This window comes from Bos mutus, chromosome 18 (assembly GCF_027580195.1).
Source record: "Bos mutus isolate GX-2022 chromosome 18, NWIPB_WYAK_1.1, whole genome shotgun sequence".
Lineage (NCBI taxonomy): Eukaryota > Metazoa > Chordata > Mammalia > Artiodactyla > Bovidae > Bos > Bos mutus.
The window spans coordinates 50,971,159-50,992,962 of NC_091634.1; the positions used below are offsets into that span (position 1 = coordinate 50,971,159).

Below are 21,804 nucleotides of genomic sequence, written 5' to 3' on the forward strand. Positions count from 1 at the left end.
GGTAATCTCCAGGTCTACTGATGTTACTGCAAGTGGCATTATTTCATTCTCTTTAATGACTGATGAGCACTCCAGTGCATGGCTGTAGCACATCTTCTTTATGAATTTATCTGTTGAGGGACATTTATATATCTACCGTGTCTCAGCTGTTGTAACCAGCACTGCTATGACCACAGGGGTGCATGTATCTTTTTGAAGTATATATTTGCCCAGTTAGATGCCGGTGGGGGGGTGGGGATTGCTGGATCATATGGTAGCTCTAATTTTAATGTCTGAGCACCTCTATACTGGTTTCCACAGTGGCTGCACCAACGTACATTGCCACGAACAGTTGAGGAGGGTTCTCTTTTCTCCACACACCCTCTCCAGCGTTTATTGTTTGTACACTTGTTGGTGTCTGCCTTTCTGACAGACGTGAGGTGATATCTCATTGTAGTTTTGATTTGCATTCTTCTAATAATTAGCGATGATGATGATGCTTCTTGCACAACTACATGTGTTCCTTGGAGAAAAGTCTTTTGGAGTCTTCTTCCCATTATGTGATTGGATTGGGTTTATATCAAGTTGCATGACTTTATACATTTTGGAGATGGATCCCTTGTAGCTCTAATTATTTGAAAATATTTTGTACCGTTCTGAAGGTTGTCTTTTCATTTTTTTTTATAGTTTGCTATGCAAAAGCTTTTGAGTTTAATTATGTCCCCTTTGCTTATTTTTATTTTTGTTTTATATTGCGGTTTAGTTGATTAATAAAGAAATGCAAAAAGCAAAATGGCTGTCTGAGAAGGACTTACAAATAGTTGTGAAAAGAAGAGAAGCGAAAAGCAAAGGAGAAAAGGAAAGATATAAGCATCTGAATGCAGAATTCTAAAGAATAACAAGGAGAGATAAGAAAGCCTTCCTCAGTGATTAGTGCAAACAAATAGAGGAAAACAATAGAATGGGAAAGACTAGAGATCTCCTCAAGAAAATCAGAGATACCAAGGGAACATTTCATGTAAAAATGGGCTTGATAAAGGACAGAAATGGTATGGACCTAACAGAAGCAGAAGATATTAAAAGGTGGCAAGAATACACTGAAGAACTGTACAAAAAAGATCTTCACGACCCAGATAATCTCACAATGGTGTGATCACTCACCTAGAGCCAGACATCCTGGACTGTGAAGTCAAGTGGGCCTTTCTAGGAAGCATCACTATAAACAAAGCTAGTGGAGGTGATGGAATTTCAGTTGAGCTATTTCAAATCCTAAAAGATGATGCCGTGAAAGTGCTGCATTCAATATGCCAGCAAATTTGGAAAACTCAGCAGTGGCCACAGGACTGGAAAAGGTCAGTTTTCATTCCAATCCCAAAGAAAGGCAATGCCAAAAGAATGTTCAAACTACTGCAAAATTGCACTCATCTCACACATGAGTACAGTAATGCTCAAAATTCTCCAAGCCAGACTTTAAGAATATGTGAACCGTGAACTTCCAGATGTTCAAGCTGGATTTAGAAAGGGCAGAGGAACCAGAGATCAAATTGCCAACATCCGCTGGATCATAGAAAATGCAAGAGAGTTCCAGAAAAACATCTACTTCTGCTTTATTGACTATGCCAAACCTTTTGACTGTGTGGATCACAACAAACTGTGGAAAATGCCTCAAGAGTTGAGAATACCAGACCACCTGACCTGCCTCCTGAGAAATCTGTATGCAGGTCAGGAAGCAACAGTTAGAACTGGACATGAAAAAACAGACTGATGCCAAATAGGAAAAGGAGTACATCAAGGCTATATATTGTCACTCTGCTTATTTAACTTATATGTGGAGTACATCATGAGAAATGCTGGGCTGGATGAAGCACAAGCTGGAATCAAGATTGCCAGGAGAAATATCTATTACCTCAGATATGCAGATGACACCACTCTTATGGCAGAAAGTGAAGAAGAACTGAAGAGCCTCTTGATGAAAGTGAAAGAGGAGAGTGAAAAGTTGGCTTAAAGCTCAACATTCAGAAAACGAAGATCATGGCATGCAGTCCCATCACTTCATGGCAAATAGATGGGGAAACAGTGTCAGACTTTATTTTTTTTGGCTCCAAAATCACTGCAGATGGTGACTGCAGCCATGAAATTAAAAGACGCTTACTCCTTGGAAGGAAAGTTATGACCAACCTAGACAGCATATTCAAAAGCAGAGACATTACTTTGCCAACAAAGGTCCGTCTAGTCAAGGCTATGGTTTTACCAGTGGTCATGTATGGATGTCAGAGTTGGACTATAAAGAAAGCTGTGTGCTGAAAAATTGATGCTTTTGAACTATGGTGTTGGATTAGACTCTTGAGAGTCCCATGGACTGCAAGGAGATCCAACCAGTCCATTCTAAAGGAAATCAGTCCCGATTGTTCATCGGAAGAACCGATGTTGAAGCTGAAACTCCAATACTTTGGCCACCTGATGCAAAGAACTGACTCCTTTGAAAAGACCCTGATGCTGGGAAGGATTGAAGGTGGGAGGAGAAGGGGATGACAGAGGATGAGATGGCTGGATGGCATCACTGACTCAATGGACATGAGTTTGAGTGAACTCTGGGAGTTGGTGATGGACAGGGAGGCCTGGCGTGCTGCGGTCCATGGGGTTGCAAAGAGTTGGACACGGCTGAGTAACTGAACTGAAAGTTGTGTTAGTTTCAGGTATATAGTGTAGTGATTCAGTTGTATATATACATGTATCCACTCTCTTCAAATTCTTTTCCCCTTTCGGTCATTAAAGAATAGTGAGCAGAGAGTTCTGTTAGTGGAAAGAGAGTCTGGAGACCCTTCCTCCTGTGGACCTTGGTTCTCAGTAAGGACCCAAAAAAGAATCTAAGATCCTACCATTACCAGAAAGTTAATTAACAATAAAGAACAGGTAACCAGGAGTCAGACACAAGTGAGTGACTGAGAAAAGAAAAGAAAGAACAGAGAGAACACCTCAAGAGAGAGGTGGGTCGCTCCAAGGGAGGCAAATGGCCCTAGAGGTCTGGGGTACAAGTTTTTAAGGCAAGGTCATTTGCATAATTGAGGAGGGTCACTGATTGACAACCTTGATTGATAGCAGCAGGTTATATAGCAAGAGGCTCTACTGCACATACCTTCTCATTAATTAGACATATGTCTTCATGGAGTGTTTATGAGCAGCTGATGAGCCCAGTGGCCACCACAGGTTAGTGGTGTGTGTGTGCACGTGCTGCAGTGGGGAAAGTCCCACCAGTTCGCTGGTGGGGTTTTTCCCCTTGACCATTTTGGAGTACTGGTAGGGGGTGTATTGTGGGGGGGCTTGTATATCTTTCAGTGCCATTAGGCAGTATGGGCCAGTCAGCTGAAGGGGACGCTCCTCCTTGCTCTCGGCACCCTGCTGTCAGTCCCTTGTGTTACACAGTTGGTCCTTGTGGGGTATTGATTTTAAGTATGGCAGTGTGTGCATGTCAATCCCAACCTCCAGTATCTCTCTCCCCTCCACTTTTCCTTTATGCCAAGGGTAAGATTGGTTTCTAAATCTGTGAGTCTGTTTCTATTTTGTAAATATATTCATTTGAATCATTTTGTTTTAGAATTTACATATAAGCCATTTCATATGATATTTGTGTTTCTCTGGTTTAGTTTACTTGGTATGACAATCTACATGTTAATCCCGGTTCATCCATGTAGCTGCAGATGGTATTATTTTATTTGTTTTAATGGCTGAGTAATACTCCATTGTATGTATGTACCACATCTTCTTCATCCATGAGTCTCTCCATGAACATTTGGGTTGCTTCCATGTCTTGGGTGTGGGAAGCAGTGCTGCAGTGAACACTAGGGTGCGTGTGTCCATTGGAACCATGGTTTTCTTTGTATCCATAGGAATACGAATGCTGGATCATATGGTGGCTCTATTTTTAGTTTTTTAAGGAATCTTCAAACTGTTCTCCAGAGTGACTGTTGTTGAATCGCTGAGTCATGTCTGACTCTTTGCCACCCCATGGACTGCAGCACACCAGGCTCCTCTGTCTTCCACTATCTCCCGGAATTTGCTCAAATTCTTGTCCATTGAGTCTGTGGTGCTATCTAACCGTCTCATCCTCTGCCACCCCTTCTTCTCCTACCCTCAGTCTCTCCCAGCCTCAGGGTCTTTTCCAATGAGTCGGCTTTTCACATTGATTGGCCAAAGTATTGGAACTTCAGCATCAGCCCTTCCAATGAATATTTAGGGTTGATTTCATTTAGGATTGACTAGTTTGATCTTGCAGTCCATAGGACTCTCAAGTCATCTCCAGCACCGATATTCCTTAATAATAATAGTGTGGGAGTGTTCCCTTTTCTCTACACCCTCTCCAGCATTTATTTTTTGTAGACTTTTTGATGATGGCCATTCTGACCAGAGTGCAGTGGTATTTTTTGTAGTTTGATTTGTATTTCTCTAACAATTGAAAATGTTGAGCATGTTCTCAAGAGCCTGTTGCCATCTGTGTATCTGCTTTGGAGACACGTTGATGTAGGACTCATCCATTTTTTGATGGAGTTGGTTTTTTGATATTGAGCAGCCTGAGCTCTTTGTCAGTTTTGGATACTAATCCCTTGTCTGTCTCATCATTTGCATATATTTCCTCCTGGTCTGTTGGTTGTCTTGTCATTGTCTTTATGATTTCCTCTGCTGTGCAAAAGCTTTTGACTTTCATTTGCTCCTATTTGCTTTTTTTAAAAATAATTTATCTTATATTGAAGTATGCTGCTGCTAAGTCACTTCAGTGGTGTCTGACTCTGTGCAACCCCATAGATGGCAGCCCACCAGGCTCCTCTGTCCCTGGGATTCTCCAGGCAAGAACACTGGAGTGGGTTGCCATTTCCTTCTCCAATGCTTGAAAGTGAAAAGTGAAAGTGAAGTCGCTCAGTCGTGTCTGACTCCTAGCGACCCCATGGACTGCAGCCCACCAGGCTCCTCCATCCTTGGGATTTTCCAGGCAGGAGTACTGGAGTGGGGTGCCATTGCCTTCTCCGGTACTGAAATATAGTTGAATAACAGTGATTTTTAGTTTCACATGCACAGCATGATGACTCAGTGATACGTATTACGTGTATGTTTCTCAAATTCTTTTTCCATCTTGGTTTACAGAATGGTGAGCAGAGTTCCCTGTGTTGTACTGTAGGTCCTTGTTGGTCATTTACTGTAAATATGGTAGTGTGTTTATGTCAGTTTCCCAAATTATCCTTCCTCTCCACGTTTTTCTTTTGCTAAGCATAAATTTGTTTACTGAGTCTGTTTCTGTTTTGTAAATACATTTAGTTGTATCATTTTTTTTTTTTTTTAGAATCCACAAGTGATATCGTATGATATTTGTCTTTGTTTTCTTTCTGTGTCTGGCTTACTTTACTTAGTATGATAATCTCAAAGTCTATGCATGTTGCTGCACATGGAAATTATCTCATCTTTTTTAAAAAAAATGGAAGTATAGGTGATTTACAGTGTTGTGCCCATCTCTGCTGTACAGGGTAGTGACAGTTAGATACATACATTCTTTTTTTTTTTAATATTCTTTTCCATTATGGTTTATCCCAGGAGGATGGATGTAGTTCTCAGTGGCAAACACTGGAAACTTACAGTTTATCCATTCTGAATAAAATGGCTTGTGCCTGCTCTCGGTTGCAGTCTTCGGCCTCCCGTTCACCTGGCTCTTTCCTATTGCGGAGCGTGGGCGCCGGGCGCTCAGGCTTCTGGTTGTGGTGTGGGCTCAGCTGCTGCGTCTAGAGCACATGCTTATCGTTGTGGAGCACGGCGTAGTTGCTCTGCGGATGTGGGGATCAGAGATCATACCTGTGTCTCCTGCTTTGGCAGGCAGACTCTTTACCACTGAGCCACTAGGGAAGCCCTGGATTTTGTTGATATTGAGCTCCGTGAGCTCTTTGTCAATTTTGGTGATGGATCCCTTCTTGGTCTTATTGTTTGCAGACATTTATTCTATAGGTTGTCTTGTTTTGTTCTTGGTTTCCATTGCTGTGTGAAAGCTTTTGAGTTTAATTAGGTACTGTATGTTTGTTTTTAAGTTTTATTTCATATTGTAGTGCAGTGGGTCTGTATAGTCAAAGCTATGGTTTTTCCATTAGTCATGTATGGATGAGAGAGTTGGATCATAAAGAAGATTGAGTGCCGAAGAACTGATACTTTTGAACTGTGGTGTTGGAGAAGACTCTCGAGAGTCCCTTGGACTGTAAGGAGATCCATCCAGTCTATCCTAAAAGAAATCAGTCGTGAATATTCATTGGAAGGACTGATGCTGAAGCTGAAGCTCTAATACTTTGGCCAGTTCAGTTCAGTCACTCAGTTGTGTCCGACTCTTTGCGATCCCATGGACTGCAGCACGCCAGGCCTCCCTGTCCATCACCAACTCCTGGAGTTTACTAAAACTCATGTCCGTTGACTCTGTGATGCCATCCAACCATCTCATCCTCTGTCATCCCCTTCTCCTCCCACCTTCAATCTTTCCCAGCATCAGGGTCTTTTCAGATGAATCAGTTCTTCACATCAGGTGGCATTGTTCTTCACATCACAAAGCATTGGAGTTTCAGCTTCAGCATGAGTCCTTCCAGTGAATATTCAGGACTGATCTCCTTTAGGATGGACTGGTTGGATCTCCTTGCTGTCCAAGGGACTCTCAAGAGTCTTCTCCAACACCACAGTTCAAAAGCATCAATTCTTCTGCACTCAGCTTTCTATAAGGAAAGATGTGTCCAACTCTCACATCCATACACGACCACTGGAAAAACTGTAGTTTTTACTAGACGGACCTTTGTTGGCAAAATAATGTCTCTGCTTTGTAATATGCTGTCTAGGTTGGTCATAACTTTCCTTCCAAGTAGTAAGCGTCTTTTAATTTCATGGCTGCAGTCACCATCTGCAGTGATTTGGGAGCCCCCCAAAATAAAGTCTGATACTGTTTGCACTGTTTCCCTATCTATTTCCCATGAAGTGATGGGACCGGATGCCATAATCTTCGTTTTCTGAATGTTGAGCTTTAAGCCAACTTTTTCACTCTCCTCTCTCACTTTCATCAAGAGGCTTTTGAGTTCCTTTTCACTTTCTGCCATAAGGGTGGTGTCATCTGCAGATCTGAGGTTATTGATATTTCTCCTGGCAATCTTGATTCCAGTTTGTGTTTCTTCCAGTCCAGCGTTTCTCATGATGTACTCTGCATATAAGTTAAATAAGCAGGGTGACAGTATACAGCCTTGATGTACTCCTTTTCCTATTTGGAACCAGTCTGTTGTTCCTTGTCCAGTTCTAACTGTTGCTTCCTGACCTGCATACAGATTTCTCAGGAGGCAGGTCAGGTGGTCTGGTGTTCTCATCTCTTGAAGAATTGTCCACAGTTTATCGTGATGCACACAGTCAAAGGCTGTAGCATATCTCTTTGGTAGGCCCCAGCAGTCTTTGTCGATGGTCGTTCAGCACTTAGTTGTGATTTTGGTGTCTTCATAAGAAGAGGTGAGCTCATGTCTCTCTGCCGTCTTGTCTCCACTGTCAGCTGCACAGACACGAAGACCAAATATTGAATTATTCTATTTATGTGATGAATTGTCCTGAGCAGGCAGATCCGTAAAGACAAGGGAAATTAGTGGTTGCCTAGGGATGGAGGTTTGAGTGGGTGATAGAAAGATTATGGGGTTCCTTTTGGGGTGGTGAAGATACTGTAAAGTCGATTGAAGTGATCGGTGTTCAACTCTGTGACTATATTAAAAACCATTGAGTGGGTGAATTGCATGATATGTTGATTATGCCTCTGTATAAAGGTGTTGGGGGGAAAAAAAAGGAAAATACTGGGTCAAAGAGGCTGTCTGTCTTTATCCCAAACTTTTGCAGGCTTTTTTTCCTCACCTTGGTGATAAGAATGGCTCACTACTGAGAAGAATCTCAAATTTATCTAGGGTTGGGTTTGGGGGAATATAGAATCTGAAAAGCCTCTGAATGAGTTTGACTGTCCCCTTCCCTTTGGGAATCACCCAGGGGCCCCTGCCTCCTAGAAGCTTGGACACTTGGAGCCAAGTGTGACTCAAATATAGGTTAGAGACTGCGTGAGCATTTTGTCTTTAGTCCGTATCCCAAAGGGGTGTGTGAAGCTGGTGGTCCAGAAACATGGCAGGAAACTCAAGTTCGTTAGGCTTTGAGGGCTTGTTGGTTTTTTTAAGCAGGGACACATACCCTCAGCACTGCCCCCCGCCCCCCGCCCCGCTGGCTCCCCACACACCAAGGTCCTGGTTCCATCGGTACTTCTTCCCTTTCCAGCCTGTTCCAACCCCAGGTGATGTGGGGCAAAAACCTGTCTGGTGGGAGCCCCGAGTCAGCGGGAAGGCGTGGGAAAGTTTCTCTGGGCCTTCTCACAGGCCTGGGCCATCCTGGGCACAGGAGTGGGCATCGCTTATCAGTCCACGAGGGCCGCTGCTGCCGCTGCCACCGTGGATTAGCTCTGCCTGTTCTCGGATGGCGCACATGGAATCATCTAGCATGTCAGTTTTTGCTCTCGCTTCTTTTAAACGTTTATTTGGCTGCACTGGGTCTCAGCCGTGGTGTGTGCACTCTTGAGTCCTGGCATGTGGGGTCTAACCTAGGACCCCGGCACCGGCAGCGTGGCATCTTTGTCCCTGGGCCACCAGGGAAGTCCTTGCTCTGACGTCTTTAATTCAGCGTAACGTTCTTGAGATTCGTTCCCCTGTTGTTGTATGTGTTGTTACCTTATTCTTTTATCCTGAATAATGTTTCACTCACTGTGTGAGTATTCCACAGCTTGTCCGCATTTTCTGTTGGTGGATGTTTGGGTTGTTCCCCATTTTAGGCTATTGTGATCAAGGCTGCTTTGTGAACAGTCGTGTCTGAGTCTTTTTGTGGGTATTTGCTTTTATTTCTCTTGGGTAAATAAACGCCTAGAGCCCTGGAACTGCCAGCTCACAGGGCAGACTGCTCACTCTCGGAGGAGCCGCTCAGCAGCCCTGCAGCATGGTTGAACCGCTCTTGTGACCCAGCAGAGATGTACGAGCTGCTGCTATTCCGCCCCAGGCCACGCTGGGTGTTGTCGGTCTCTGCTGCAGAGATCAGACAGAGGTGTTTTATCCTCTGAGGTAGATGTAAAAAGGGAGAGTCGGTCTGTGGTGTGGGGAAGACGAGTGTGGAGAGAGGGCAGGCGGGGGTCCCATCAGGAGCTCAGGGTGGCCCGACCACTGGGTTGATGGAGGTGGGCAGATGTGGTTGGGGTCCAGGTGTGTTTTGAAGACAGATGGGCAGGGTTTGCTGCGGGACAGGCCGTGGGATCAGAGAGAAGTGAGGGTGCCCGCTGGGGCTGCTGGCGGAGCTGGGGTGCCGTTTCCCAAGACTGGGACCAGCCTGGGCTAGACTGGGAGAGGGGCGTTGACTGTGGGGAGTCAGAGGAGAGTTTTCTTTTTAAGACAGAAGGTGCTGCGTGGAGGCTGATGGACTGGAGAGTGAGGAGGGCGCACTCAGCAGTGAGGGCAGCTGCCACGCCCCGTTCTGTGCAGTGAGAGGGGGTCCAGCACGCCCTTGGGGTGCGGGAGTGTGCGGGGAGAAGGCTGGAGAGGGTGAGGATGGCAGGGGGTGGGCACCAGGGGCCCTGGGGGTGGGTGGGCAGTCAGAGGAGACCCCACGCAGAGTGGCCTGTGCACGCCTTCACCACAGCTGCAGCCTGGTTCAGGACCAGGGTTTCTCAGCCAGGGGAAAGGACGGGGGAGGCCGGTGTGCGATGTTCTTGCTGGATGGGATCGGACTCAGCACTTTGGTTCCAGACTTGGGGCTTTCAAGCTCCTCTTACTTGTAGGTTGTCTTGCTCTCTTCTGAGCAGTGTTTTTTGTCTGTTAATATCTTTGGTTGTGCGGATTCTTCGTTGCTGTGCAGGCTTCCTCTCTAGTGGCAGCCAGCAGGGACTCCTCTTGCTTGCAGTGCACGGGCTTCTCACTGTGGTGGCTTCTCTTGTTGCGGAGCACAGGCTCTAAGCTTAGCTCCAGGGCACGTGGAGTCTTCCGGGACCAGGGATCAAGCCCATGTCCGCTGCAGTGGCAGGTGGATTCTTATCCACTGTGCCAGCAGGGAAGTCCTAAACAAGGTTTGGTATGAAGAAGGAAACTTTGCCAGTCACTAGTTACTATCATGTCCCCTTGGATCAAAGGTAGAATACTTCACTCTCCCCAAGAAAAGACCTGGCTCTGACTGTTCTCAGTCATGCATTTTGCAGGCCCAGCAACAGCTATAACCCAAATCTACCACCTTCTCTAAGAGAAGCTTAGAGGTTTGAAGAAATCAACCCTGTAATATCTAGTTAGTGATAATAAATGATAAAGTGTTTTTTTTTTTCGGTTAGTTGATTGACTAGGTAACATGAAGTACTTGGGCAGGTGTGTTCTTCACCACTGCGCCACCTGGGAAACCCACTTGGTAAATTTGGAAGGTTTTAAATATATATTTTGCTTATGGTCATAGTAAAATGTATTCACTTCTAAATTTCAGAAAAGTTGGAGAAGATTCGAGATCATGAACGAAAGGAAGAAACTTTTACACCTATGCCCAGCCCTTACTACATGGAGCTCACCAAACTGCTGTTAAATCAGTGAGTAGCTCCACGGAGCCCACAGCCCGTGCCGCCTGCATCGGTCTGGACCCCTCTCCGCCCCAGCCCTCAGCCTGGAGGCATCGGGCACACACACGCTGACTGGGCTCCGGCTGTCCCACTTCCCCTTTTCCTTTCCTCTGTCCTTCCCTCTCCTGGTGAACCCCGTGTTCTTTCTGTTCTGCATCCTAACCCCCGCTTGTTTCTGGACTCCCTCTAACAGTGGCTTTTCCTTCACAGCAGTCACCGTTGTTAGTCACCCTGCACCCCTTTTCTTCTTGGGGCCTGGGTGTCTGAGAGCTTCCGTCTCCTGCACAGGGAAGGGCCGGGGCTCCCGTCTGCCTGTGACCCTGAGCTGGATGGGAAGGCCCCTGGTCAGGCTCCCTGTCGGCTTCTCCCTCAGCCAGAGTGCGCTTCTGTAGAGAAGGCTGCGTGGGCCTCCCCTGCCCTCTGGAGCCTCTCCAGGCTTGCAGTCCTGCTCGTGGCATTCACGCTGCATAGCCTGGCTCCCCTCTTCCTCGTCTCACAGCTCTGCAGGCCTTCCTCTCTCTCCAGGGTCCGGGGTCACGCTGGCCTCTCTCACTTCCGCACGTAAGTAGAAGGTCCAGGTCCTCAGAGCACACGTGTGCGTGTCCACTGCCCCGTTCCTCTGCCCAGCGAGTCCCCTGTCCCCGCCTCCTCCTGGGTTTAGCACAGGTCCTCCCCCCAGGTAAGCACGCCTGTGCTCATCCCCGTCTCCAGGGCAGCCCTTGTCAGCGCTCTGCTCTCACCGCCGTCTGCCTGGGCCGCTCCTCTGCCCCGCCCCCGTTCTCACGGGCAGGGGCCGTCTCGTGCCCCAGCAGTGCCGGGTGCTCACATGTTTGTTGCTCACGTGTTTGTCAATAGATGAATGAATCAGCGGAGAAAGCAGGCAAGTATAGACAGCGTTGCCTAGGAGCAGCTTAGAATGTAGTCTGCACAATGCCAAGCCTTTCAAACGCTGAGCACCTTTTAATTGGTGAATTCAAGGGCAGGTCCAGAACGGAAGTTGGAAGCGGCCTGCTGCCTGCTGTAGAACAGCGAGGGCTGGGGCCCCGTGCACGGCATTGCGGATTCAAGTGGAGACTTGCGTCACGTGGGCTTGTCCTTGAGTTGACCTGAGGCGGCAGTTGTGCAGTTCACAACACTCCCCTTGTACAGCCTGCTAAGTGTCCCACTAGGCAGTGGAATTGGTCCTGTAGGCCCAAGTTCTGGTTCTGTTACCGGTGTGGTGTGACAATCTGTTAGGAGAACAGCCTGATGCAGCCCTCACGCCTGGCACTGCCCGGGGAGGGCTCCGTGGCTCGGAGGATGGAGGGACACATATTAGGGGAGAGGGTGTAGGCAGCACAGAAGGTGAAGAGCCCAGGGCTGTGGAGCGGGGCTGCTGGGACCCGCGTGCCTGCTGAGGGCAGGGGAGCGGAAGCCGTGTCCCCAGGAGGGTGTTCAGGCATGGGTGGGAGGGGGTGTCATTTGGAGGACCCAGAGGCTGCCTTGGAGGGGAGTGACTTCAGAAAGGAGAATACAGAAGCAGAGGGAAGGTCTGCGCGTCTGTAGGTTTTGAAGTTCAGAATATCATGTACACAGTTCCTATCAAACCCCCCATTTCCTTAGAGTCATTCATTCAGCGAAGGGGCCTTTGTTCTGCAGTGCAGTTCACAAGGAGCTGTGGGCCTTTGTTCCTTCACCTGCTGTTCAGACCGTAAGATCCACGTTTGGGTCTTAAGTCTCCTACATCAGCTTTATACCACTGACTCTCCGTCTCCACTCATGAGCTCACTGTAGCCTGTGGAGGCTCATCCAGCCTGTCGTCCCTGGAGTTCATTCCAGGAGGCCTGGTGAAGGATGTTGGCCTCTGCTTTTGTCTTAGTTTGTCCCTTCCTTTAGAGGTTAAGGTCAGTTTAAAAATGTGTCACAGGAAAGCTGTCAGTGCCCTGCGCAGACTCCAGGCCATACTTTTACCCCAAATTTGCTATGTATGGGCGGGCTACTTATGCTGATTTGCTTTTTGTTTTGTAATTTTTGCAAACGTATCTTTGTGGTCTCTGTCCTTCACGGGCTTCTGAGGGGAGGGAAGTGCTGTGCTGTGTAGTGCAGAGGGCTGCGCCTGGCACACAGCCTCCGCCCGCTTTCCCTGGTGGGCTGTAGCCCTGGGGCATTAGCGTCAGAGGCCATGACCTCTGAGCCGGCCTTCGAAAGATGCGTTCTCGCGGGAATTGTACAGAACACAGCACAGAGCACCCAGTTACCCCTAGACAGGAAGACCAGCTCAGAGCTGCTGCCCCAATACCTCAACGTTTTTGGTGAATAAACAGAAGTCCTTGTACTGCAGGCTGCCCGGGACAGCTAAATATGAGCACAGCTGACTTGGTGAGCATACTGGCTGAATTTTCCTGGCACCAAGGTTAACTGCTAGAAATCCTTACATTTTAAAACTGAAAGGTAAAACAGACTTTGAGCCTCAAACAGCTTGTGCATTTCTGTCTAAGCAGTGTTTAGGAAGAAGCCACTTTTCCCCAGATGCTGGCTCAATTTACTGCACGCTTCCCTGTGCGACTTAGCTCACATTTTCTTCCTTTAGTGCTTCGGACAACATCCCGAAAGCAGATGAGATCCGGACCCTGATCAAGGACGTGTGGGACACTCGCATAGCCAAGTTCCGGGTGTCTGCTGACAGCTTCGTGAGGCAGCAGGAGGCACACGCCAAGGTGCGCACGATGGGCGGGGGCTCAGGGGCTGACGCCCGAGCTGGCTTTCAGAAAACCATTGCTCACTGGTTCTTTATCCAGTAGATTTAACCTTTCTTGAAATCAAAAACTCAACCAGCTGTTTTCCCTCACGTTTAGCTGGATAACTTGACCCTGATGGAGATCAACACCAGCGGGGCTTTCCTCACACAAGCGCTCAACCACATGTACAAACTCCGCACAAACCTGCAGCCTTCGGACAGCGCCCAGTCTCAGGACTTCTAGGCAGGGACCGCTTGTCCAGGCCCGTGTCTGCCGGCAAGAGGCTCCCCAGGCGGCGTGAGCGTTCGGGACATGACAGAGATACTCACGTTTCTGGAACTCTAGACCACTTCTGAATCTACGAAAAAAAGTGCAGTGAAGGAAGGAATGGGTTTATAATCTGGTTGGAAAGCAACAGGCTTACGCTCAGTTGAGACATTCTGTAATTCCTTATCTGTGTCTGGGAGCCAGCTGCCTTTTATGGGGGAAGAAAAAGCACTGGCAGAACGGGAGCGTCCCCAGCAGAGCCCCAGTCTCCTGCACGGGACAGTCGTGTGCAGCTGAGTGTTCAGTGATGTCGGGTGTTGCTTTTAAGATAAGATACAGCAGGCCAGTGACGTGGCCTTTCTCTTGGGCTACATTCAGTCTCCCACAGAGACTGTTCACACCGTGCGGGACAGCCCTGAGCACTCGGCTGGTGACGGTGACCCGTGCTTCTCATTAAGCCCCAATGTACAATAAAGGTGGAATCACCCAGTTCTCTTTGGGTTTTTTCCTGCATCACTCCCGCATGAAGGGAGCAGGCTCAGTGGCTTAAGGATCTGACAGAGCAGACTGAGAGGGTTAGCAGACAGCATGCCCTTCTGACCCCCACTCTTGGGTGTCTCTTGTTTGCTTGGCTGCTTCTGGGAAAGGGCTAAAAGGTTGTTTATCAGCAAGAAAGTAGGGGAAATGAATTCCATGTGTGTGTAAGTGAAGCTGAAGATGCGCTGCCAGGGGAGAACGGGGCCTGTGCGGTGGTTCTTGGTGGACTGAGGGGACAGCCTGCTTGAGGCAGCCGTGGCTCAGGCCAGAGTCCTGATTTTCCCTGGGAGGAGAATCTTCAGCTGTAGCACCGCTTGATTCCTTACAGAAAGTACTTTCCCTCAAGTCAGGGGCGGGGGGCAATGACTGTCCAGTCCTGTAATGAGCGGGTTCAATCTCCAGGTGGTTCTCGAGGGTTTCTGAAGCGGGGGTATGTGTGTGATCATGTGACCAACTGGGCCCTGCTGGTGTTTTGACCCTTCAGCGTTTAAAACTCAAGTGACTTCAAGTTACCTGGGCGCTATTCGTCCATTCCAGGTGGGTCCCCAGATGTCCCTCTAAACAGCAGCTCGTGTTTAAACACTGAAGGAAGGGCCACACAGAGGGACTATGACCCAGAACACTCGGTCTCCATAGTTTCATCCCTTCTCCTGAAACCGGGCTGAGGTCCAGTTGAATCTGTCTTCACACTTTACTTGTAAAGCTGTAGAATTGTTATTTTTTCCCCCTTACTATAACATAAAAAAGATTTTTCTCTTAACATGATTTAGGAAGATTTTATTTTCTGGATGTTGTCAGAAATTACAGCAATATATTCATAAATACCTAATTACTACATTCAACAAATAATATTACAATACAGTTAATTCAAACAAGTACACTTAGAACAGGTTTAATTTCACAGCATCTAAACTGCCCCCAGAGTGACCGAGGCACCGTTCCTCCTCCCCCGAGTCCTGGTTGGCTGTCCTGGCAGTTAGCAGCACCACGGGCTGGTAGCATGGGCCTCCTCAGCTCAGGCAGAGTTAAGGGGTCTAGTTCAGCACTGGATCGGAAGCTGGGGGACAGGCTACTGCAAGCAGTGACGTCGATAGCGTGGCTACTAGAAGAGTAGGGGGCTGCTGCTAAGTGGCTACTCTACACTGTAAGAGGAGCAACTTCCTGTGCTAGCCATCCCCATCTGGTGGTGGGTCCCCGGAACTGTCTACACTTTTAAACCGTGGCTCAGAGGGAAACGGGGTATGTGGCTTAGATTTAGACATGGGGCAGCATCGCGAGCTACTCGATGGAATGCCACCCCACACACAGACTCAGATTACCTGTTGTTATTCTTTGCTAGTTTGCTAAAGGGGGCTCCTTTTAATAGTCTTTGAATTTCCCTGAGGATATAATCTTTTTTAGCACTTTGCATGCTGCCAATTGTTGCATTTCCTTTAGAATATAGACTAAACTATTGGTCATTTATGTGAGATAATAGATTATGATACTTTATGCCAGTTTGCCTGTTTCTATGAAACACTCATTTTCAAATGATCAAGTCGTGCAGTGCCAAGTGTGGGGGGGAAGCTCTAGTTACTGCTGATCTGATTAAATGCACAGAGCCACACGACTCAGCTTTGGCAGGTACCCCTCAAATTTAGCAAAACTCCGTCAGGTCACAAAAATGCTGACACAGAAGTTCCAGAATCACTTCGAGAGAAAATTTGCTATATTTCTGAACTTTGTCTTTCAAAAAACTCAATGTGAAATAGCTGAACAAAAAGCTTTAGGGATTCCATATTTGTCAGCTTTTAAGCCTAAACTGAAAAAAGACTGATGCTACTCACTGTTCTTTTGGAAGAAGAGTTTTCAGGTTATAAACTGTTCAGTGGGGGGCATGATTGAGTATGCTGTCTCCCAGAGAGGCGCACTTCTGTTTTCACAAGACCCTCTGTTACCTTTTTCTTTCTTCATGTTGCCTTACTGGTCTGTATTTATATTCTGATTGTCATATTACTTCTTGAGCCCTAGGATATTCGGAGATCCTCACAGGTAGGTGGGGGAGGGGGTGCCACTCGGAAGGGGAAAACTGTTAATACCCGCTCAGGGACAGAGCTGCCACCCCTGGTCAGCTGTCCTTTAACCTGTGTGCCACGAACTCCTCCCCAACCAACACACGGCAGCCAAGGGCGCCCCCCGCCAGGTGGTGAGGGGTCGGGGCTGTGCTTTTCCCATCAGGTTGTTCTTCCCTTTGCTTCTAGCCAAGGCCCTTTACCAGCGCCCAGGAGCAAAGGCATCCAGACGTTTTCTATGATGGAGGAGGATGACTGGTGGGAAGTGCCAAGATGTAAGCCTTAGGCCTTCAGAACAGCAAGCAGGTTCTAAATAGAGAAATTCAGTGATGTTTTGCCCTGCCTCTTGGCAGTGGGGCTCCCTCTAAACACCTGTCCCCACCTGTGGCACGTGGTGCTCTCCGTGTCTCTGCTGGGAAGAGGGCCTCAGAACAGCTCTCAGTTCTCAAGTCATTTCTGTAGAGAGGAAAGCACTTGCTGACTGCTGATAATACTGGCGGCACTTTTTGTCTGAGTTTGCTAATAACTGGAAGATTGTTGGCAGGCATACAAAGCAAACTGCGTGGGAACAGATAAAGTGACACAGTGCCATCTGCCAGCAAGCTGTTCTGCACAGCTAAGGTCTGGGCTGAGGGCGTGGCCACTGGTCACAGTGCCTGGCCTTCCTGAAGGTCAGCCAGCCCGTCCCCAGGCCGGGGCGGAGGGGCGCACGTGGCCTGACGTGTGGTCCCCTCCCCTCCCCCAGGCACACCGACCACAGGCTGCCTTGGCCTCCGGCTTAGGCCCACTGGGGCAAGAGCTGCCTTTCTGATCTAGACGCAACCCAGCCTGAACCAGCAGCAACTGCGGCAAGGAGGGCGGGCTCCCCCGGCCCCGCGCTTCGCCCTGATACGATTATCCCCGTTTCCAGAGGCTCCTGCGCTCATCACAGTGAGCCCACGAGGAGAGGTTCTGGCGCACGTAGCTCACCCTGCCTTTAGGCTGTTTGGAAGCTCTGCATCTAAACCAGGCCCCTCCTCCTGCTCAGACTGCTGTAGACACCTTGGCACCGTCACAGAAACTGCGCCCACCTCAAAGGTTCTCCTCACGGAGTGCGCGTGTGAAGCTGCACGCACACGCCTGCCTGGTTCCCGCTGGAGACCAGCAGCGCTCTCCAGCTGGGGCAGCCGGGGAGGGCCCGGCGAGAGGGAAGGAGGAACCATGGCTTTCCACATCACTCTCTGGTGCAACTCAAAAATGAAGTGCTCGTGTAGGCGCCAGTGGTAAGCTCTTTTTACTTTTCTTCTTCTTTAATTTTTAAAAACACGTCAATAACGTCCTGACCAGCAGCAGTACAAACACTAAAAGCAAGGCTTGGTTTTTTTTTTTTTGCCCAGAAAAACAAAACAAAAACAAAACCCCCAAACAGGAAAACAAACAACAAAAAATCCCCCCAAACCACATATTAAAAATGGCAGGCTTTTTATAACAATAATTAAAGTAATAAAAACATACAAAACTTTGTTTTTTAATATATATACACAGTACAAGGCTGAAGCACCTTTGACTTTTCTCTCAAAATTGACATTTGTATGAAAACACCCCTGCCCCCCCGCAGTAACAATCGGGTGGGTGTGGATCAATGTACACATGGAGCTCTGGACACTTTCCCCCACGAAGGAATAACAGGTACCTTCAGTCTGGCGATTCACTTTAGGTAAGAGCTTTTCCGGGGAAAAGCCTTTGGGTGAGGCTTCGGTTCTGTTGCTTTGTGTGCTCCTAGGACCTGTTGCTTTCAGGAAAATTTTGCAGGAAAAATAACTGAAACAAATAAGCCCTTTACTTAGAATGCACCCCACCTTCCTTCTGCTGGAGCAGGTCTCAATCCCGGGGAGGAGTGAGACCAGCCACCCCACGGCCAGAGCAGCCCGGGTTCCTGAGGCCAAAGGACCTGGTGACACGAGACGCACACCGACGGTCCGTGCCACTCACGCGCCCTGGGGCTGGGAAACAGTCAGAGCTTAGTGTTGGTGACGGAGCCTTCATCTCGAGACTAAAAAATGACGACGCTGGAAACGGTAAAACCGCCTTTAAAAAGGAAAAAACTATGGGCATCTTACACGGGTTGCTTGCCGAATGACAAAGGTGATTCAACTGCATTGAAGTCAAGGCGAGTTCGTTCTTTTTTTCTGGAGCCTGGAATCCTTTGCTTCATGCATGGCACATTCTTTTTTTTTTTTAAGCGTCAAACCTCCCAGTGAAAAATATTAAATATTCAAGGTAATAAAATAGATAATATTTCTATACTATAGGTTCGGCCTAGTGCAAGGGAAACCGTCACCTCGGGTAACCCTTGAAGTAGCCTCTAGGCCAATGCATTGCAGGCAACGCAAGGCACTTCCGTAAGTGGTCCAGTTCCGCCTGGAGCCGCTCCCGTTCTGAAACGATCTTCTGTTTCTGGCTCCTCAGCTCCTGGAGAGAGATTCGTGTCAGACCCGCAGTTGACACAGTAAGGAAGGCTGTGGGATGCGCTCTAACTGCCCCCAGCATCTCCCAGCGGCAGCGTCTGCTGCTCTCGCAGCTTCAGCCCCGTCACTGTCAAGCTTCTGCCGCTTCAGGAGTGGCCAAGATGTTCAAGCCCCAAACAGGACAGCACCCCTCCCGTGGGCGGGAGGAAGCCGGCAGGGCTCTCATTGTCACGGCTGTGTGTAGGGGGTCCATCCTGTCCTTCCCGCGGGTGGGAGGAAGCCGGCGGGGTTCTCGCTGTCACGGCTGTGTGTATGGGGGTCCATCCCATCCCAAGAGCTCTCCCCTCTCCCTCCATTCTCCTGAGCACGTCACGGGGAGAGACTGACATGGGCAGTGCACCAGCCCCCACCCTTCCAGATCCATGTTCTGCAAACAGATGACACTCCCTCCTCAGGTGATTCCTAAATTTACCCCCTATCTCTCAAGAGCACAACTTCCCTTTAAAACTTGTCTGTATGGGTGCTCCTGAACCCAGACTCGAAAGGCTGAACGGGAATAACCACTGTGGAGTCAAGAAAGCCCCCCGGAGCCAGTCTGATCCCTGAGACTCACCGCCATGCTGTGGGAGAGCTGCTCGGCCGTGAGGCTGAGGCTGTAGTGCTGCGCCTCCAGCCGCCTGCACTGCGCCTGCAGCACCTGCCGCTCCAGATCTTGCTCTGAAAAGACAAGCCGGTGTGACGTCTCCTGTGCGCAGGGCCCGGGGCCGGCGCGCGGCCGCCTCTCTCCAGAGCAGCTGGCCGAAGCTCTCCCCTTTGGACCACATGGCTCCCTGCCCTGTCGATTGAGCTGGCGACTAGATGTCACTAAAGTGACCCAGCCCAGTGGAGTAAAGACCAAGGACGCAGCGTCCAAGGGCAATGTAAGGGGTGCAGCTTAGGGAATAGTAACAACTTACAGCCTTAATTTGCATTTTTCAAGAAAGATAAAAGGGTTAGACACGAAAACTTTTAAGCTGTTAGAAATTTATAGTTTTAACAAGTAAAGTAAAACCTCTGCCTTTCCGAAAAATACTGAGCTTCAAATCTTCAAGGATAAATCTGTTTTAACAGTCTCTTCAATAAGTGGTGCTGAGAAAACTAGACAACTGTATATAATAATGAAGCAGAACACTAACACCATATGCAGAGGTACATTCAGAATGGACTGAAGACATAAATGTGAAGCTGGTTATTATAAAAACCCTTAGAGAAAAACATGGGCAGGAGAATCTTTGACATAAATTGCAACAAGCTCTTTTGATCCACCTCCTAAAATAATGAAAACAAACACAAACGGTGGGCCCAAATTAAACTTCAAGGCTTTTGCAGCAAAGGAAACCATAAAACAAAAAGATAACCCACCATACAGGAGAACGTATTTATAAAAGATGCAACCAATAAGGAATTTAATCTCCAAAATATGCAAACAGCTCATGTAGCTCAATATTAAAAAAAAAAACAACCTAATCAAAAAATGGGTGAAGATTCCGCCCCCTGCCTCCCACCTTATTTTTCTTAATGAATCTTGGGTTCCCTGACCAGGGATTGAACCCACACTTTCCTCACTGGAAAGTGGATTCTTAAGCACTGGACCACCACCTCACCATCTGGGTGAGCATCTAGATAGATATTTTTCCAAAGAAGACATAAAGATGGCTGAAAAGATGCTCAACATCACTAATTATCAGAGATGAAAATCAAAACCACCACCTCACCCCATTCAGAATGACCATCATCAAAAAACCTTCAGTAAATGCTGGAGAGGGTATGGAAAAAAGGAACCTTCCTACTCGTGGGTGGGAAAATAAACTGCTGCAGCCACTATGAAGAGGACTATGGAGGTTCCTTTAAAAACTAAAGAGACCTACCATACGATTCAGCAATGCCAACCCTGGGGGCTATATATCTGGAGAAAACAATAATTTGAATAGATACCTGCAATCTTATGTTCACAGCAGCACTTTAAACAGCCAAAACATGGAGGCAACCTAAATGTCCATCAACAGAGGAATGGATAAAGAAGATGTGGAACATATGTACAGTGGAATACTACTCAGCCACAGGAAAAATGAAATGCCATTCACAGCAACATGGATAAACCCACAGATGGTCATACCGAGTGAAGTAAGTTAGAGAAAAACACGTATCACAAATATGATTCCACATATATGTGGAATCTAAAAAAAAATGGTACCTATGAAGTTATTTACAACACAGAAATAAAGTCAGAGATGCAGAGAACAGCCTTCTGATTATGGGGGTGGGGGATAAATTAGGAGATTGGTTTTAACACAGAGAACTCTGCTCAAAATTCTAATGGCCGATATGGGAAAAGAACGTAAGAAAGGGTGGATGTGTGTTTAACAGACTGATTTTGCTGTATACCTGGAACTAACAAATAACTATACATACTTCAATAAAAAAAATATAGGCATTGATATTCTTTGTTATGGCTGCTGCTGCTAAGTCGCTTCAGTCATGTCCGACTCTGTGCGACCCCATAGACGACATCCCACCAGGCTCCCCCGTCCCCGGGATTCTCCAGGCAAGAACACTGGAGTGGGTTGCCATTTCCTTCTCCAATGCATGAAAGGGAAAAGTGAAAGTGAAGTCGCTCAGTCGTGTCCGACTCTTCGCGACCCCATGGTCTGCAGCCCACCAGGCTCCTCCATCCATGGGGTTTTCCAGGCAAGAATACTGGAGTGGGGTGCCAATGCCTTCTCCATTGTTATGGCTATGAGAGCATTCTTTTTGATTGTATTGAATACTTAGCTGGTTTTACGATGCTTATTTCAAAATATCCGAAATGATCGTGATATTCATGATAAAAACTTCTCTACAGTATGGTAATAAGTAGAATTTGGAAGTGGTGACGGCCAGGGTTCTGACATTCTGGAGGCCGACAAGGGCTGGCCTCCTGTGCTGAGTGCTGTGCCAGGAGGATCGGAGCCTGTGGGCATGTTCCGAGACACACAGCCCGCAAGGTGTGCCAGAGGGAGACCTGGGCTCGGCTGGGTGAAACACTGCCTTTTCTACACAGGGCGAGGACGGACAGAATGTTCAGAAGTGCAACAGGACTCAGCGGGCAAGCAGGCCTAGGTCCACGCTGT

General features: G+C 47.9%; 2 protein-coding genes across 7 annotated transcripts in view; one reads left to right on the top strand and one right to left on the bottom strand.

The window, feature by feature from the left end:
- GINS2 (GINS complex subunit 2) overlaps nt 1-14,098 on the top strand; it is a 35,640-nt gene extending 21,542 nt beyond the window's left edge. The window contains exons 3-5 of the mRNA XM_005892422.3: nt 10,507-10,606; nt 13,206-13,332; nt 13,471-14,098. Of these exons, the coding sequence (XP_005892484.2) occupies nt 10,507-10,606; nt 13,206-13,332; nt 13,471-13,596 (353 nt within the window). The 3' untranslated portion in view covers nt 13,597-14,098. The remainder of the gene's footprint in view (nt 1-10,506; nt 10,607-13,205; nt 13,333-13,470) is intronic.
- A 292-nt stretch (nt 14,099-14,390) lies between these two features.
- Nucleotides 14,391-21,804, bottom strand: part of GSE1 (Gse1 coiled-coil protein) — a 399,869-nt gene continuing 392,455 nt past the window's right edge. For 5 of the 6 annotated variants that reach the window (XM_070388604.1, XM_070388605.1, XM_070388607.1 and 2 more), the window contains 2 exons: nt 19,269-19,372; nt 14,391-18,659 (listed from right to left, as the gene is read on the bottom strand). In XM_070388604.1, the coding sequence (XP_070244705.1) occupies nt 18,525-18,659; nt 19,269-19,372 (239 nt within the window). In that variant the 3' untranslated portion in view covers nt 14,391-18,524. The remainder of the gene's footprint in view (nt 18,660-19,268; nt 19,373-21,804) is intronic. The other variant, XR_011467737.1, reaches the window with a different exon arrangement.